Source organism: Jatropha curcas, chromosome 3 (assembly GCF_041381405.1).
Source record: "Jatropha curcas cultivar XTBG-Jc1 chromosome 3, XTBG_Jcur_1.0, whole genome shotgun sequence".
NCBI lineage: Eukaryota > Viridiplantae > Streptophyta > Magnoliopsida > Malpighiales > Euphorbiaceae > Jatropha > Jatropha curcas.
Window position 1 is genome coordinate 27,002,917 of NC_143153.1, and position 19,507 is coordinate 27,022,423.

At 29.6% G+C, this 19,507-nt stretch overlaps 2 protein-coding genes across 3 annotated transcripts; one reads left to right on the forward strand and one right to left on the reverse strand.

Annotated features, from left to right (window-relative positions):
* Positions 1–3,916: 3,916 nt before the first annotated feature.
* Positions 3,917–6,938, forward strand: LOC105650735 (putative trehalose-phosphate phosphatase J). Of its 2 annotated transcripts, none has more exons than XM_037641470.2 (12): positions 3,917–4,079; positions 4,218–4,516; positions 4,652–4,834; positions 4,923–4,994; positions 5,127–5,219; positions 5,352–5,408; positions 5,503–5,604; positions 5,714–5,791; positions 5,888–5,957; positions 6,065–6,135; positions 6,267–6,359; positions 6,538–6,938. In XM_037641470.2, the coding sequence occupies exons 2-12, from the start codon at positions 4,238–4,240 to the stop codon at positions 6,604–6,606; spliced, it is 1,167 nt and encodes a 388-aa protein (XP_037497398.1). In that variant the 5' UTR covers positions 3,917–4,079; positions 4,218–4,237; the 3' UTR covers positions 6,607–6,938. The 2 variants fall into 2 exon arrangements, with proteins under 2 accessions (XP_037497398.1, XP_089575899.1); XM_089719773.1 differs by having other exon boundaries at positions 4,652–4,792.
* An 11,353-nt stretch (positions 6,939–18,291) lies between these two features.
* LOC105628081 (NDR1/HIN1-like protein 13) lies at positions 18,292–19,107 on the reverse strand. The gene has a single exon (XM_012209421.4). It carries the CDS (start codon positions 19,105–19,107, stop codon positions 18,292–18,294), a length of 816 nt encoding a protein of 271 aa, XP_012064811.1.
* Between the last annotated feature and the right edge of the window lie 400 nt (positions 19,108–19,507).

The window sequence follows — 19,507 nt, forward strand, 5'->3', positions numbered from 1 at the left end:
TTCAGTTTTTGTAATAAAAGTTATTCCAATTGTTTATGAATGTTTATGAAGTATTTTCATAAATTTTTAATCATTTAATGAACACATTAAAAGAACAATAAGGATAATTATTTACTTGCTTAATTAGCTATTTAAGGGTGTTTAGTTTTATATTATTGACCAGTTAAATTATCTAGTCATTTTATTAAAAGATAATATTCTAGCAATTAGATATTAACAAAAAGAAAGAAATGCCTTTCATTAACATATTCCTATTAATTAAAGAGAAAAATAACTTTTTTTCCCTTCGAAAAAAAAAAGAGGAAAATAACTTTACAACATTTTAAATAATTACAAAATTGTCCATTAGTTTTTTCTTTTAGTTTTTCACTAAATTTTCTGTAAAAAAAAATTTAGTTTACAAACTTTTTGAATAATAAGATTTTTCTTTTTTTTTTTTTACTTAAATTAATTTTTTTTGGGTCAAGTAAAAACTCAATTTTTTGATATAATTTAATAATAATAAGTAATATTTAAATAAAAAGTATTATCATATATCAAACTAATCAAAATAAATATTTTTTAAAAAAAAATGTTAAAGCAATGTTGTTATTCTAATATAGAAAACATACTTAAAAAAAATTTATGGTTATTAATTATAACTAAAAATTTAGCTGAAAACCAAAAAAAAAAAAAAATGGTTATTTCTTCATTAATTTTAAAATTTTTGTCACTTCAATTACAAGACATATGTGAAGGACTTTTCTGACGAAAATACTAAATAGTTTAATGGGTCAATTAATAATCTTTTAATATTTAATAAAATAAAGAAGTTAAAATAATTAATTAGATAAAATCTAATCGAGTAAATAGTAATTTAATCAAACAAAAAATTGCAACAACAATGGTACAAATTTCCTTTGGGGCTTCCTTCTATTTATAGAACTCTATGGCTTGTAAAATAGATAATAGTACTAGAAAAGACAATTAATCACTGTTTTTATAATAGTAAACTGAGTCCATTCATGATCCTCCCTCTATGATAGGGGCCAGGTGGCAGCATCAGAGAGTCGGTTATTTGTACTTGCACAGTCTATTGAGTTCGGACAGCAAATTATGGGTCAGTGAACACGTGTGACAGTTGTTCAATACTTGTTTTGTCTCCCAAAAATTGACTAACAACATATAAATACGAGAATAATAGGATAGTTGTTTACCTAAAAGAAATATAATGGGAAAAGTAGAAAATAAATAAATAAAAAAAAGGTTATTGGCTGATTGCTTGGTGATGGGGGAACAAGCATATGCTTTGATGTTCTTCTTCAATTCATTATTGATTAAAATATCAATTTCATAATAGTAGAGCTAGGGTTTTAGACGGCCCTTAATCTATAGGGGCAATGGCAACACAGTGAACATAGTTACATAATATCCAGCAACAATTGTTTTTCTTCTTTGAAAAATTTATGATTTGTCAAGGTCAACAATCCTTTTCCTTCTTCCTTTTAATATATATATTTCCAAACCGGTTATCCATTAAAGATTTTAATCCCTTCTTCCACAATAACTTTTAAATTAATTTAAATTAAATTTTAGTGTTTGGATCAAATTAAAATTTAATTTCTATTATTAATTTTGCTGTTAACATAATATTTATAATACTTTTTAGTAGGGATGGAAGTTGAGTGAATAGCCATAAAATTTTCACTATCCATATCCAAACCCACTTATAAATTGTGATATCTACACTCATCTCAAATCCGTTTAAAATCTTTTTTGTAATACCTATATAAATACCTATTTAAAATTTTAATACTTGTACCCATTCCATACCCATTTAACTAACACCTGAATCCACTCGAAATGCATTGGAATGGATGAGATACCATGAAAATCCACTTTGTTTATATAGCATACCTCACCTTAAAGTTGATGTCCATCGAGCCGCAGCTTAAATCCACACTCAACCAAATCCACGTTGGATAGTCAATTTCGTATCCTTATCCATCTTAAACCCATTTAGTTAATATCCAAACTTGCTATAAACAGAATTTTGTGGGTCAGGTACCCATGAAAACTCACCCCGATTCCATCTCTAGTTTTTAGAGGTTGAAAAAGTTTTTCATGAAATATTAATTATTATTTAGCATTTTAATAAACAAATATTAAAACAATTAATATTATCGAAGAAATCCTAATAATACATAACTTATATTGATAAGAATGCATACATTACTTTTATTCGTCATACGCATTCAAAAATATTTTGAAATATTGACAAATTTTTAATGAGAAAAAAGATTAAAAAAATGACATTTCTAAAAGATTCATATCAAAATAAATGAACAACGAATGACCTTTCATCAAACAAAATTAGAAGGTATAACATAATAATTGAGTAGCTATTTGATTAGAATAAATGGGAGGAAGATAATTCTGGTTCTCTAACTATATATGTCGATGGATCATTTTATATCTTGTTAATGTTTTCACTAATTGAATGTTCAATTAAAGGTGATTTAATTCAAGAATAACATTTTGATGGAATTTTTAAGTGTTAAGCACATCTAAAATAGTTAACGTTTTGGGATATTACGTACAAAAACTAGCTGGTAATAACACTAATTAATTATCTTCATATGGAACATTTAAAATTTTATTTTCTTAAAATGTGGACCGGTTGAATTAAGATAATAGAAAAAAAAAAAAAAAAGGTTCCATTGGCACTTTCTTACTAGTTCACTGCATTTCTACAAATCTTATTCCAACCCGGAGTGATCTAAACCTAATTAAATCTCATAATTCCATGGATGAGGTTAATGCGAGGGCAACTAATGTAAATATTTTGATAAAAAATCAAAATTAAGATATAGAAGCGCAAGCAGGTTTTTTTTATGGACCATTCGTGTGTATTAGAGTAGACTGTGATTTGTGAACCTCCAAGAGTCAATTTTCTAGAAGGGGAGGCTTGAGAGATAAGAGAGTTGAAGCAAACAATCAGTTTGCTCTTCACATTAAAGGTGGGAAATGGTTTCTCATAAGCACTGTTTCCTTACGTGTTATACTAAAGAAAAAAAAAAATTTAAATTACTATTTGTATTAATTTTTATAACATCCAGTTAGATCAATTAAAGAAAGTAATATTTCTAGCCGAATTCTACCTGAAAGTTGAGAGTTTAAAATTTGAAATGATCACACATATTAAAAAAAATTTACCTAATACCGGTCAGACCTAATCGTATGTCATCAATAATTTATAAGAGAGTGATGAAAGGTGGATGATTTAGGAGTAGTTGGTAGGGTAGAAAGGGAAGGGTTGGATTTAAATTTGCAGGAAATGGAGAGGGGAAAAGGAACAGGAGCTGCTGGTTTTGCATAATTGCGTTATTGTTTAAATAGGTAGGATTTTATGAGCTGTTGGTTTCATTTCACATTACAAGGGGCGTGTTTTGTCATTTCAAAATTGCCCTTTGTTGTGACCACATTCCTAATTAGGGAATTAGACCTTAATTCTTAAGCTCAAGTATCCGTAAAATGATAAAAGCTCCTATTAGTATCCACTTGAGGAAATTCAGCTCCGGTGACATAGAACCCGTGGGTGGGTCGGGTTTCGGTATTCACACGTGGCATAATCCCACGTAAGCTTGGATCGGCCAAAGAATGTCTGCCACGTGGAAAATCTACTAGCTGGCTAGAGAAGTTATGGAAGACGGCTACTACTGCTACTACTAGGCAAGAAATGGTGGAGGGGCCACGTGAGGATTTCGGGCCTCGGGGGCTTGGTGTGGGACAGCTTAGTGGGTCCCATACCTTCTTTTTATCTCTCCCCCACTTGTGGGTCCCCTCTCTTTGGAGTTTTCAGGAGAGAGATTCGTTCGTCCGTTAGTGTCTGGTTCCAACTATAAAACCCACCATTCGGCTCTGTCTCTCTCACGAAGCACACGCACATTCTCTCTCCCTCTCCCGCAAATCTCTGTTCCTCTCTCACAGTCTTTCTTTTGATTTTATTTCTTTCTTTTAAGCCCATTTAGAGTTTAGAAGAATACTCAAAGCAGAGTACTCTGTTATCTACTCCTCTGTTTCTGTAATCTATATTTAAGGTATCGTTACAAGTATTATTTTACTTCACTCTGGTTTTCTCAAATGGGTTTGATTTTTTTCAAATGGGTTTGATTTTTTATCTTGATTAGTTTTCTTTGAAGTTTAAAAAAGCGAGTGACTTTGGATTGTTTGTGTAGGGAAATTAATTAGAGCCAAGATGACTAACCAAAATGTGGTAGTATCCGATACAAAATCCACTATCAACTTGGCAATCACAGTTCATGTATCTAACTCCAATATCTTCACCACGGCGGCACAAAAGCCGCCGGCGGCTCCAGCTGGGTATATCTCCATTTCAAGAAAGAAACTTTTAAAGAATCTTGAGATCAATGGAGGACCAAGAATTAATGCTTGGGTCGAGTCAATGAGAGCTTCTTCTCCTACCCATCTCAAATCAACACCACCTTCTCTTACTGATGACCAAAGATCATGGATTGTAAGTAACAAAATACTATTAAAAAATAGTATAAAACAATCTCAAAGAAAAAGGAACGCTTTTATTAACCGGGTTTCTTTTCTTTTCTTTCTTTCTTTTTTTTTGTTTTTTTTTTTGGTTTTTGGACGTTCGCAGCTCCACCACCCATCGGCTTTGGACATGTTTGAGCAAATAATCGACGCTTCAAAAGGGAAACAAATAGTTATGTTTTTAGATTATGATGGTACTCTGTCACCAATAGTAGATGATCCAGATCGAGCTTTCATGTCCAAGAAGGTATATATATATATATATATATATATATACATATACATAAAGGCAATCCCCTGTTTTTCTCTGTTTTTGTCAAATATTACATGAATACTTATTTAACGCTTACTAAAAGATTGTGTCTTTTTGAAATAAGATGAGAGCAACAGTAAGAAGGCTTGCAAGATGTTTTCCTACTGCAATAGTAAGCGGAAGATGCAGAGATAAGGTACATTCAAAAGCTGTTTTGTTTCAGTCCTTAAGCTGCTTTGAATGCAAAATTAAATTCTTTGGACGGATTATTTTTTTTCTTTTTTTAGTCCCTTCAAGTTGATCTTTTGTATTCTTGTGTTTATTGTAGGTCTACAACTTTGTACGATTAGCAGAACTGTACTACGCTGGAAGCCATGGCATGGACATTAAGGGACCAGCAAAAGGCTCCAAATACAAGAAAGTAAGTCAGCTTTAACACTAGTACTAAAACCTATCCGCAAGATAAATAAATAAATAAATACCATTTTAATTACTTTCTTTTCCTTTTCCTCGCATTTTAATTTTGTTTCTCTCTTTCCATTGTCTTCTTCAGGGTAATGAAGGTCTTATCTTTCAACCTGCAAGCGAATTTCTCCCCATGATCGATGAGGTTCGAAACCTTGGAAGCATTTAGTATTATTCAGTAAAAGTGTTGTTTAATTAAATTTTTTTAATAAAGAAAATGAATTTACTGAATATTTCAGGTCTATAAGGAATTGGTAGAGAAAACTAAATCAACTGCAGGAGCCAAGGTGGAGAATAACAAGTTCTGTGTGTCTGTCCATTTTCGCTGTGTTGATGAGAAAGTAAGGAATCAATGATTAATATTCTTTATAATAATAATAATAATAATAATAATTATATAAACTTTTTCAAGTGTTATGTTAACTAACTTGTGCATGAAAATATGTACAGAAATGGAGTGAACTGGCCCAAGTGGTTAGGTCAGTTTTGAAAGACTACCCAAAGCTTCGACTTACTCAAGGAAGGAAGGTGTGTGAGTGTGACATGGCATTTAATTATTTGATAGAATAATCTTTTATTTTTGAATAAATAAATAATTTAATAATATAATTTCTCTCAATACAGGTACTGGAAATCCGTCCTACTATTAAATGGGACAAAGGGAAGGCTCTTGAATTTTTGTTGGAGTCCCTTGGTAAGTTTTATTATGTCCTTCTAACTTGATTTTATATATATATATATATTTTTTTTAATTTAATCATTCACCTCTAACTCTTTTAATTTAATTTTAATTCGAAATAGGATTCGCCAATTGCACCGATGTTTTTCCTGTTTATATCGGAGATGATCGCACGGATGAAGATGCATTTAAGGTATCCAATGCTTAAACGGAAAAAAAAAAGTAAATTATTAATTAAATTTATTAATTTTTGTTAATTGGTGAATTTGCAAGATTTTGAGATCTTTTAAGGCTAATGAGGTTTTGTTTTTATTTGGTGACTAGGTATTAAGAGAAAGAGGACAAGGTTTTGGTATCTTAGTGTCTAAATTTCCAAAGGACACTAATGCCTCTTATTCTCTACAAGAACCAACTCAGGCAAGTGCACTAATTAATTAATAAATTATAATATAAAAGTTTTTCCTTTTATATTTATTTTAAAAGTGCACTAATTAAGATTTCAATATTTATTTTAAATTAAATTTTGTGTATCCTAAATGTTTATAGCCTATATAATGTGATGTAGCTTACATGTACATTTGGAAAACTCTTGCAGGTTATGGATTTTTTGCAACGTTTGGTAGAGTGGAAAAAGATATCACTACAAGGGCAACCAAGGATGTAAAGAGTAGAAGAAGATATCATATATTTTTATATATGTATATTTATATGTATCCACCCCTTTTCAAAAAAAAAAAAAAAAAAAAAAATGTGACTAAGGGTGGATTAGGAGATATGTAATTTTCTTGTTCAAGGTTTAAAATTGGACAGAACAAGAAAGATAGACCCTAGAAAAAGGAAGGGAAAAAAAAAAACAAGAGAGAAAAACAAGTCACTATTTCTTGGCTTGAAAGCATTTGTACATCTTTGTAACTACTTGAGTAGTGAGTACAAAGGGGGGTAAATAATTTGTAATTTTGCAAGGTTTGGCTTAATGCATAGAGTTTCTTACTCTAAGATTCAGTATTTTTTTTTCTTTTAATTTTAAATAACTATAAATTTAATTTAAAAAAGTTAGTTAAGTTGATAACGAGTGCACGCATAGCGTAGTGGTAAATATAGTTATGATTTACCAATAGATTTAGGTTCAGATTTTCTTCTTTTAATACTTAAAAAAAAAAAGTATTAAATTTTGTAAAGTTAACTTGTAATATTGCATAACTAAAATAACATAAATATCCATCTTTAGTTTTTTGTTTCTAAATTAAGAATTCTCATAAATTTTGTGGTGTAATTGGTCGTATTAAGTTTAGAACCCAATTACAATATTATAAAAGCATGGATGAATATTGCAAGGTATGCAATGTTATAAACATGCAATCGCTTCAAAAAGCTTAAAAGAATGGCATAAAAATGATGTATTTAACCAAAAGAAATGCTTGCTATATAATTATATAGAGCAAGCAACTTATAAGTTATAATGTTTAATTCAAAGGGAACTTCCTAATGTCAATGCAACCTCTGATATATGCTCTATAACCACTCATGGGATGGATTGACATTCAAACATGTTAAAAATTTTCTCCTATTTTGTACAAGTTAGATACAAAAATGATACTTTAATAAGAGGAGAAAAATTTATCTAGACTGAGTCTATGACCCAATTTATGAATCAAACTAATGAAATTAAATATTCTTATAGAAACGACGGTATTTCTAATTATACACTTAGAATAAAAAAAAGATAAATTCTGAATATTTTTTAAAGAATCTTTAATTTCATTTATTTAGTCCATAAATAGGGTTATGAATCCGATCTAATCAAGTACTTTTCAATAAGGATAAGGCCTTTGACCCTTAGGTTAACACTTTCTATTCTAACGGCGCTTGATTCCTAAAGTTACCAAATTTAGTAGCCACAGTATTCTAGAGGGATTATAAAAAATAAAAAAAAAAAAAAGGAAAGAAAAGAAAAGAAAAGAAAAGAAACAAAATGAAGAGTTTTTATGCATAGAAAGGGAGGAACACTTTTAAAAAAGTTGTGTTTGGTGGATGGATATCTAGTATCCATATGTTATCAAGTGTGTATTTTTTTTTTTAATTTTCTTTTAATAATACATTAAAAATTTAAAAAGACAGTATTAAGATTTTAATCTTATTTTTTATATATTTTAAGATAGACACTGAAACACAATATTTTTACTAGTATTGTATTTAACATATGTCAAAAGACAACAAAATTACTCCATAAGTACAAACATACTTCATTCCATTTTAATTCCTAGGGCTTGGCGGAAAATGCAAATATCAAGTGCTAAGAAGGAAAGCTTTATATTTTGGAGAATCTTATCTTTTTCCTGAACATTTTAATTAGTTAATAAAAATTAGGACCCAATTGAAAAGGATTTCATCTTTCCAAGAACATAGATTAGCTGGCTACATAGTAGGTCTACTTTAATCATATAATTAGTACAAACCCAGTACTCTATATAACTATACATCCTTTATTATTGACATGAAAAAGTTCAAATGGAGACACTCATTATATACAATGCACACAATATAATAACAACTTAAGAAATTATGTATATGCAGTTCAAGAAAGAAGAACAAAAAGAAGAGAGAGAGAGAGAAGTAAAGTTTTCTTTTAAAAAAAAAAAAAAAAACGGAAGTTTTGGTAGACATTATCAGAGCTTTCTGACAAAAATCCTTAAAATGGAGATAAGATCATCTAACCATTTATGATTGGATCAAAGGAGATTTGGGTAATGTGGAGGACCCATTAATTGTTGAGGATCAAAACATCCTTTCTTTTAAATTTTTTAATTTACTTTTTAATTTTATCTCATATATATGCTGAGTCAAAAGGATGAACACATGAGGTGGATCATATAAAAAAGAACGATGGTTGTGTACCTTACAATCCTCCATTTAAGTTTTTCTTTATGAGATGCTCTAACTTCACTTACATCTCTATTTTTTATCTAAATCAAGACAGATACCACTTTGGATTCTCCGTTTTATTCTATCTCTCTCCTCCAACCTTGGATTATTCATATTATTGCTTTGTAATAATAAATTTATGCATCTATCTATGTATTTTGGTAACTGTTAAATTTGTCATATCAAGGTGGTTTCTGTAATCTTCCCCCATGGAAATCATAGATCAATTATTAATGCAACAGAGGCATTTCTAGATTCTAATTGGAAAACTAACTGTCATTTCTTTTTCTCAATTTTCAAAAAACTGCCTAATTATTGTATTCTTGTGTTCAATTATATATGAAACTCTTATTTGATTAAAACAAGTTGATTATTACGTTAACCCATGTCTTAGAGTAACCAACTACGCTGTCTATATATGTTCAATTATTCAAAAAAAAAAAAAAAAAAGCAAAAGCTTTGATTTTTTTTAAACAATTAATTGATCTGTGATCAAGATTCATTTAGGAAATACTCATGAGTCTGACATGCTTATGAGATTAATTTACTTTGCTTGTCTTATTTTGTATATGCTTCTTTTTTTGAATACCAAGGATGGGGCATACACCCTTTTCCCAGACCAGATTTGGAGCAATTTTAATACATGCTTTAGAGTTTAGAGAGAGACCCTTTTACAAATAGAAAAATGAGATGGCACCACACTAGGACATCTACAAGTTACCAATTTAATAATGTTTTCTTCCTCTATTATATACATATTTTGGTGAAGCAATATTAATTTAATATTTTATGAGTCACAATTGTTACGAATTGACTATATATTTTTCAAACTTCAAAATGCTACTTTCTATGTTCTTGATGCAACAAAACATGCACAACATTTTGATTGGAGAGGAAGCAAATTAAGATTGTTATTAGATGATCTTTATGGACAAACCCCACAAGGGCATGAGAACTCTATACATTATAGTTTATGGTATTATAGAGCCTATTTATGTAAACATATTTTTTGATGTTTTAGAGACATAGGAGCAGTAATGACCTATCCCATTGGGTATTTAGATTTGGAGAAACCCCACATGTTAATTTTGTTTTTCTAGTGATTGAATATTGGAGATCATAAAAATAATAAAAAGTTATTTTGGATACTTTTATTTAGACGAATCCGATCTGAATAGTTTTAGGGTTAATATTTTGTCAAGTATATATGATCGTTTTTTAAAAGAATGAGATCGACATGTATCGGTATTCTTTATTTCTGAAATATTCTATTAGGAAATGGACATTTAATTTTTGAATTATGAAGATTGTTGTTATTTTCTTGAAAGAAATAATGTTATTATTAATAGAGAAAAAGTTAGATTGGTTAGGTTAGTGAAAGGGAAACCCACGAGTGAAGCTGGGTAAGGGAATCTAAAACAATTATCAAAGGTTGGAAAGAGGAGTTGGAATCCACTTAATAAGGGTGTTGTTGTTTGATGTGAAGAAAACACATGGATTTTAGGAATAGGGACACAATAACATGCCTCCAATTACCTTTTAACAAGCTCTTCGTTTTTCCTTTTTTTTCTTTTCTGGTTTTGGACGTGGAAAGATGGAGTCCACTACTACCTATGCCTTCAAACTTCAAAACCCATCATTGCTCTTCTAACTGAAATAAACTAAAGCCCTTTTAAACCTTCAATTATTGGTACAAAGGGAACATACTCTAAATCTTCACTTCTTACAATAAATAAATAAAAACCCATCTTTGAAAAAGAAAATTAGATCTTATTAATATATCCAATGGCCACGTTTGAACCAGTCTGCTCCCACCAACCCAAGCCTCAGAATATAATATATATATATATATATAAGGAAATGAACAGGATCATGTGGTGGGCTATTCCATTACCATACCCATTATAAACTCTTATGATTCTCATACATATGTGAAGATGGAGAGCGAGAAAGACACAGTTGTCAGAAATGAAGGTGGCTAGGGATGGTCCTTTAACATATGCGTGTCATCTCCTGAGGTAGAAGAAATGGACTTTTAACACCTGTGTCAATCTATGGAATCGGTCCCCGCCTTGAGGGTCGAGCCACCACCACTCGACCAGAGGTGGTTATCTGGATGATAGTGGTTTCGTTTCTTTTCTTTTTTTTCAAAATAAATATATATTAGTGGTTAGGAATAGGGTTTAAAATAAGTATCGGTATTTTGTAAGTTATTGGTTGGGGAAAAGTTTATTTGAGGTTAGTCGACAAGTGTAATGAATCGAGTTCGAATCCGTTATTAAGTTTGTTTAATAAACAACTTCAGTTCGACTTAAATTTTTAAAGGAAAAGTTTTTCAAATTGAATTCTAATTAACTTGATTTTTCAAAGGCAAATCGAATTAAATGTAAACTCAATCTTAAATACACTTTTAAGAAGTCGAGGTTGAGTTTAATGAAACTCAACTTTGTTTGACTCAGCTCCTCTAAACTCAACTTTGTTTAACTCAATTTGTTTATAAGCTTAATTATTAATAGTTAGAGTCTGTTCGATAAAATTAACTGTTTTGGTAGTTGTTATTAGCTGTTTTAGTTGCGTTTAGTTGTTTGAATAACTAATAATTGTTTGAGTAGTTTTTCATAAAATATTAAAAGCTAAATATTAATTGTAAAGGTTAACATTTTATAAAATGCTAAATTAACCTCAACAAGTTAATGCAAATGCTATATTAATAAATACTATAAAACATATCGTTCAACGGAATATAATCTTAGTGTTAACAAAAATGGAGGTGCCAGAGAAAGGCACTTTTCAATTTACATTGCAATGCTAGTAATGTTGAAGATTTATCCGTATATTTTCTCACTAGAGGAATTAAATCCAAGTCCTCTTTCTTCTCACACAATTGGAAATGAATACTTTTACTATTGGATTAAATATCCACTGACCTCAAATTCGAGTTTATATAGTTGGAATAACATCAAATCAATGTTTATTTTCAACTCAGATCATCAATAAAATAAATTTATTTATAAATTATTCAACTGTAATTTAATGAACAATTTGATGGATTTAACATAATGTGCGAAAATTGAAATTGAAGTATGATATTAACTTATTATAAATTGAAACAGAAATTTGGAATAAAAAGAATTATTATATTATGAGAGTGACTGAAGCTGAAATGTATAAAGCTAAATAAGTAGCAAAATGGTGACTGGTGGAGTGGGGCAGAGATGGTCACATGGATCCCCATGTGACCCAGATGCCATTATTATGGGGAACAAATGAATAGTTGCTGTAGGTAAATGGGTCATTGGGCAGTCCCTTTGTTTCTGACCTCTTCGAAAGAGATTGATGAGAAATTAGATGAAATAATTAGGAATGTGTTTTTAGGTCAGTTTGGTTTCACTTCTTTATTCTATGCCTGAATCCCTATTTATTCCTTAGGACATGTCAAGCAACGACTCAATCTATTTCTTCACTCAAACCCACCCAAAATTCCAACTGTGGGACTCCACCTCTTTATTCTTAAATTTATATCTCAATCTCAAAATAATTCATGTTACTATAATATGAAGATATGCTCTCTTCTTTTTTTTTCTTTGAAAAAATAAAATTCAATTCTATTTATTGATTTTTTTTTTTTATTTTTCTTCTACACAATTTGCTACACCAAATCAGCTCTATATATGGAGCTACGTACACATGAGATGAATATTTGATATTATATTAAAGTTTATAAATTTACACACACATGATCTTATAAATTAATCAACATCAATGTTCATCATATATAAAATTAAATTAATTTTATATTAAGTTAAATACTATTTTCCTCATTAATTGTTTAATTAAACACGATTCCAATCATATGACAAGAAATAAAAACTTTGTTAAAAAAATTAATAATTAGATAGCAATGGGATTTGTCCCATTCTCATCCTACAAATTGATGTATGTGATATTTTTTTAATTAATCTTTCCCGTTATATTTTTATACAAATACAAAAAATAAAAAATAAAATTCCTCGTCGTTCTTAATTGTCTTTTCTCTAATTTGTCCAACAAATTCTAAAGTCAAGATGTATTTGTCAGAAAGGCATTTTGATTTCACTTCCTCCAACTTCTCCAATCTCCATCTCATTTTATATATATATGAACAGAAAAGAAAAAGAATGGTATTGGTAAGTGCTTACCAGCTTCTCATTAGTCAAGTCAAGTCATTCTTTATATATAATAAGTTAGATGATCAAACAATAAATTAAGGGCATGCATCTCATACAGGGAAATGAATATCTGATAACACAATCTAATCAATAATAGAACAACGCCGGATAAGTTAACAACGCTTTTAGTAGGAATAATAATAATAATAATAAAATATCGATAATTATTCTTTTATTATTAATCTGTTTTTAACGATTCAGAGCGCTGTGATATTCAGATTTTACATATTTTTAGTAAAGTCAATTTTTATACTATATTTTTTTATGTCTTCGAACTTTTCATTTACTGAATAATCATCCTAATGATATTATTCCTTAATTTGTTTATAAAATTAGAAATTTAAAATCTAAAATTAATATCCAAGCGTAAACAGTATACATATATGCTAACTAAAAAACCTGACTAAATATACAAAGTTTCTATATCCTTAACCCGGGTTTTTGAATTCGATTGGAATGTTCTTCCAATGAATTTTTTTTTTTTTTTTTTTCAAGAAAATAAGTTTCAATCTGAATAAAAGAAACACAAGAAAAGCATTATCCAACATAAGTATTATATAATTAAAACAAGAAGGACAGACAAATTGGGTTGCAAACTAAGCATGAGGGGAAGTGCATGTAGGAAAAAAGTAGGTATGGTTGTTTGTTTCCAAAAGCTTCAATAATGACCTAGTTGTAAAGCAAACATTGAGGGGAAAAAGAAGCAGAAGAGGCCTGTTCTAAAGTTTCCACTCTCTATTGTTCTATAATGGGCTAATGCTGTCTCTTTTGAATTTTCCTACCTTTAATCCAACACTTGTTTTTTTTTCAAAGTATCTCCTTTTTTTTTTTTTAAAACCCACTTTCTTTTTTAAACAAATTTAAAAAAATATATTGTATAACAATTATTCTACCTTGCTATCCACTTTCATCTTTACATCTTTTCCAGGAAAATGACCAAAGCTTGCATTTACGATCTATAGTGCTGTGTTCACCTTTAAGTTACATACGTATGTTTGGTAAATAGGCACGACATAATTACAAGTTAGAATCTGAGGATGTGAAATGTAATTTTTATATATATCTTAAACAATCTGTGTGTAAAAAAGTAGGAGCAATGCTACATACAACAACTCTCTTGCGCTGTGACGAGCCAGGATAAATTTTTGTTCGAAGGCTTCTAAAATAAAGTACTCCATTTATTGTTTATCTTATGGAAATAATCTCTGTACAAAAAGTAGAGGCAAGGCTGCATATAATACCCTCTTCAGCAGTACTGAAGGTAGGATTTTTGTTTAAAGATGGCTAAAATAAAGTACTTGATTCATTATTTAACAGCCCATGGTAAGGAAACAATCGTACCAAATAGACATCAAATGATCCTTTATTTCGATACAAATGAGAGATAAATATCGTTGTTGGTGTTGGATTTTTAAAAAATATATATTTTCATTACTATGTTGCGATTCAAAATTTTATCATTTGCATACAAATGCAATTTATTTTGTATTTATCCTCATTCCCATTTTCATATCTTGCATGTTATTCCATTTTCATTTTCATTTATTCATTTGTTTACTCATGAGTATTTCTAAACCTTTTTTTTAATATTGAGGACTAATACTGTTTTAAAGTTCATTATTATCTCTCTATATATTTAATATCCATAACTAAAGGTCAAATTGAATTTTATGAAATTTTTATTTCCCTCAAATTTTAAATATTACTAATGCAGATTGAAAAATTCAATAATGTAAAATATTTCGTGTACTGGATCGCCATATATTTATCTAAACTATATATAAAAGTAAGAATTATGGGAAATAATGGGATTACCTATAATAATTTTAGTGAAATTTTAGAAAACCTAAAATATCCTTTTGGATAATTGATACTAACTTGAATTTATTAAATAACATGAGTTTTTAATAATTGATAAATTATGATATTAAATTATTAATCAATTGACTTTTTTTAATAAATTTTATTAATTGATTTAAAAAGTTTACATTCGATTATTCCTCAATTTCACAATGAATTAATTACTAAATCAATCAAAAATCATATTTATTTTTAATGGTATCCAATAAGTATTTGTTTAAACTTTAATTTCTATAATACATATAATTATTTATTTTATTATAATACCGAAGTGTGTCCTTAACTTTTTCTTTTAATATTTGTAGTAAACTAAATTGTTATATAACAAAACAATGCAAATATTTCAAATATATAAGGAAAAACCATGAAAAAATAATTTAAAATTTTTTAATATCAAAATAATTTTATTTTCTCAAAGATATAATATGGTTGGATATTTAATAATGACACATGATATTTTCTTTTAAAATAAAAGTAGTATGAACAGATTATTATTTAATAAATATATATGATAATGATACATTTGAAAATTTTTATATTTTATTTTATAAATTTATTTTTTTAAATAAAATGAACATATGTGTATAGAATGACGAACAATTAAAAATTTTAATTTTAAAAATATATTTAATATTTTATTCTTATATTTATGTGTCTATATATTGAAACATATTTATTAGGTGATATTGTACTTATAATTAATTTTAGATAAATGATGATATAAATTAAGCTGAAATGCGTGTATATATATACTATTGTTTTATTAATTAATCATTATATTCACATTAATCTTATATGAAATTTTATTTTAACATTATAAAAATCTAAATAATATAAGATAAAAATTATAATTAATATTTAATATTAAAAAAGAAAAATGAGTATAGATAATAAATAAAAAATTAAACTAATATGAATAATGAATACAGTCAACGTGCAATGTACGTCATAAAAAGACCAGTGTATATATATATATAGACGACACACGTTTAACATTTGGTTACACTACACTATTGTCGTAATATAATATCAAGATGAGTTTAACTCATTATGAGGAATTCGCAAGGACCAGCGGGAATTGAAGGTATATTTGTTAGGCATCAGCTCTGATACCAGTTGGCGGTACAAGATGGTTGGCAGATCTAATAGATTATCACTGAAAAGAAATATTGGACTGCAGTGAAATGGATTTTCAGGATATTTAATCACATTTGCAAGGGGAGCCGTGTCGTGGCAGTCAAGATTACTGAAGCGTGCAAAGAGTTGTTGTGTAACAACAGAACCAAGACCTGAAAAAGATCTGCAGGTGGTGCCTTGTGTCGAAAGTCTTCCCGACAAAAGGAGGTCGGGCGGCGTGTCCCGCAAAGTTGTAGCGGCGGTACAAGATGATGGCAGATCTAATAGATTATAGTTGCAGGGGAGATGATAGCTAACGTCTCCACTTGAGTGTGCAGGGGGAGATTTGTTGTGGTGGTGCCCACTCAAGTGGAACCCACACACAAATGAAAAGAAAAAAAAAAAAAAAAAACGTGTTATGTGTGAAAGTAAGAAAGAAATAGGAGCAGCCAGTTCAACAGTGATGGCTTTGAATTGGTGTACATGGGCGGTGACTTGAATAAGTTGTACACGGCTCATTAAACGCGTTAACCTGCCTATAAATAGAGGTAGAGGCAGAACACACAATACACACCAACAACAATAGCGAGAGAGAATTAGAGAGTTAAGTTTTAAGAAGGGTTCTTAAAACTAAGGGTTTAGAAAATAGTGAAGATTATTAGGGTGTTTTTGGGAAACACTGTGAGTGCCACTATTTTGTATTACTCTCGTTGTAAGCCTACTATTTTTAATAGTGGAAGAAATATTCGGAGTTGGTCCCGTGGACGTAGCCCTAAACAGTTGAGGGTGAACCACGTAAATCTTTGTGTGTCCCATTTTAATTTTTCCGCTGTGTTATTATTCTCGTAATTTTATTGCCGGTATCCTAACAATATTGAGGAATTCGGAAGAGTTTGTTTTATGTGTTTTTTATGAATCCATTGGTTCAGAAGAGTTAAATGTGGCTGAGTTATTCACTTTATTAAAAACTGTTGAGATTTATGCTTGTTCAGAGTTTGCTAAAATTCCAATTATATTTGAGATGGATTCTAGAGTTGTCTTGAGCTTGGTTTCTCAACATGAACATTGCCCTTGGAGATAGTGGTACAATTTCATTACTCTTGACTGTCTTCTTGGTTCTTTGTCTTCATTACAATTCAAACATTTTAATAAAGAAAGAAATAGTTGTGCAAATAATCTAGCTAAAAAAGGAGTAATTTCTGTAGAACTTTTTTTGGCATGGTTATAATTTTGTTTTGGTTAGGTGGCTTTGATCAGAGGACAGAGCAAACGTTCTTCAGTTTCGATATATGAGGATTGTGTCATAGTTTTTGATTTTCATGGGTACTTTGATTTGATCCAATTTTGATTTTAATTTCATTTTTTCTTATCTCAAGAGAAATTTGTATTTTATTTTTGAGATTCTCCAGGTTTTTTCACTTAGCATTTTCAGGTAGGATTTGGTGTATTTAGGATGTGTATTGCCTCGGGTACAGTTCCTTGATTTTGCTAAATTTTTTCTGGACATGTTTAATTGATAAAATAAAATTATATTTGCTGATTAAAAAAAAAATAAGGAAGTTTGATTGAAAGATAATCAGACTCAATATGAAGAAAAAAAAATTTGGCTAATATTATTTACACATAACACTTTGCTATAAATAGAATACCATATTTGGGCCTCTCTCCTCCATTCGAGAGAAATGAAATATCCAATACATGCCGAGTAGCAGACTCGTTCTGGGCTTCAGTATCAGATTTATTTTAGATTTGTCCAAACCAAAATCTTGGGCTCCAAAGTGTTTATTTTCTATTTTATTTTATCTTCTTTTTGAATGAGAGGAGTACTCTAATATGGGTGGCAACTAAGCAAACATATTTGAGAAAAAAAATTATTCATATATGAAACATAAAGAAAATTAAAATCCATAATTTTGGTCAAAATTACTATTATATTTCTATTATTTGAAAAAACTATTGATTATCTTTAAAATTTGAACCTGTTAAATTATTTAATTCTTCCATTCAAAACGATTATTTTTGCCATTAAAAATCCTTAATATTTTATTATTTAGTTCCTGATTAAGGAAAAAAATACTGATTTTTGAATGGAATGAATAAATATTTTAACAAGGAAAAAATATATATATATATATATATATCTAACCATGCCTATCTTACAATATCAACTACTTAATAAGACGATTTCATATATAAAAGAATGCAAATAATAAAAATCAAAATGCAAGACAAAAACCTGCAAATTATTTGAACTTAGTTTGACAACGTTGAGAAAGAACATTACGTCCTGAAGCTCCCAAAGAACTCACCTTAAAATTACAAACAACATTAATTACCTTCTTCGAAGACTTCATCTTAACTGGTACATTCATTTTTAGCACCAAAGCGACATGTCGTTTTCCCTTTCTGTCTCCAATACTCTTTTCGATTTCTTTAGCCAGTGATCCATTTTTCTTGCCACTGATCCCAAATCCAATATTTGTTAAACTACCTGCCGCTTGAACAAATTGAGGAGGTTTTCCTGTACCAATCTTGTAACTTTTGTATAATAATATTGCATCTCCATCGCTTCTATATATGTTTTTCATTTTCTTATTTTTATTTTTCACCTTCAATTTCATTTCGTATCTTAACTGTTTAGAAGATATATTCTCGACATGAACTTGCACAATAGAGAAACGGGGAGCTTTAGGATTATAAAGAATCCGAAGAATGCCTAAGATCAAGCACATTAGCACGGCAAGAACTGTTAACGTTATAAGAACGCAAATTAAGCAACTTCGGCGGCCAGTGTTGTCCTCCTTTTCCGGATTCCGATGACGTTCGGCGATGATGGCATGCTCAGGTGGCGGGACGCTAAATATTTGATCTTTAGGAATTTGGACAACATATGTTTCTGATTCAATGGCTAGTGGTTTTGACCTTTCTTGAATTGATCTTTTACGGGAAGGAAAAGGTCTTGGACGGAAAATAGGCTCGTAGTTTGCTGGTGAAGCTCTTGGCCGCAGAGTAGAATCATCGGTAGAGTCGGAAGTAATAGTGGTGAACCGCTCCTCCATGGGGAGATGTGGGGAGAATTGTTATGATGGGAAGGGAAAGCAGTAATAAAGGCTAAAGAGAGGGTAGGGATTGCATGGTGATAGGGTAAGTTTTTTTTGACAGAAATGGGTTAAATTACAATTTAGGGAAACTTTGAGATTTTGAAATCCAGTAAATGTGAGTTTGGTAGTTAGTGAAAGAACATGTGAAACTTTGTTAATTAAGACAAGAAATAGTTAGATAGTGTAATATGGTTAGAAAGCAAAGAGAGAATAGGGCATAGAGCCAGTTTTTTTGACTCTATGTTTGGAAACTTATTACTTGGTCAAGAAACATGTTAAGGTTTGCATACTTACGCTTGCTATATATACATGGTCAATGTTGTTAAGATTACTAATTATGTAATCTCATACACATTTT

Coding starts and splice junctions, on each gene's coding strand:
- LOC105650735 (XM_037641470.2), top strand. CDS start 4,238: ATGACTAACCAAAATGTGGTAGTATCCGATACAAAATCCACTATCAAC. Junction 4,995..5,126: donor GCGGAAGATGCAGAGATAAG/GTACATTCAAAA, acceptor TGTTTATTGTAG/GTCTACAACTTTGTACGATT. Junction 5,605..5,713: donor TTCGCTGTGTTGATGAGAAA/GTAAGGAATCAA, acceptor AAATATGTACAG/AAATGGAGTGAACTGGCCCA.
- LOC105628081 (XM_012209421.4), bottom strand. CDS start 19,107: ATGGAGGAGCGGTTCACCACTATTACTTCCGACTCTACCGATGATTCT.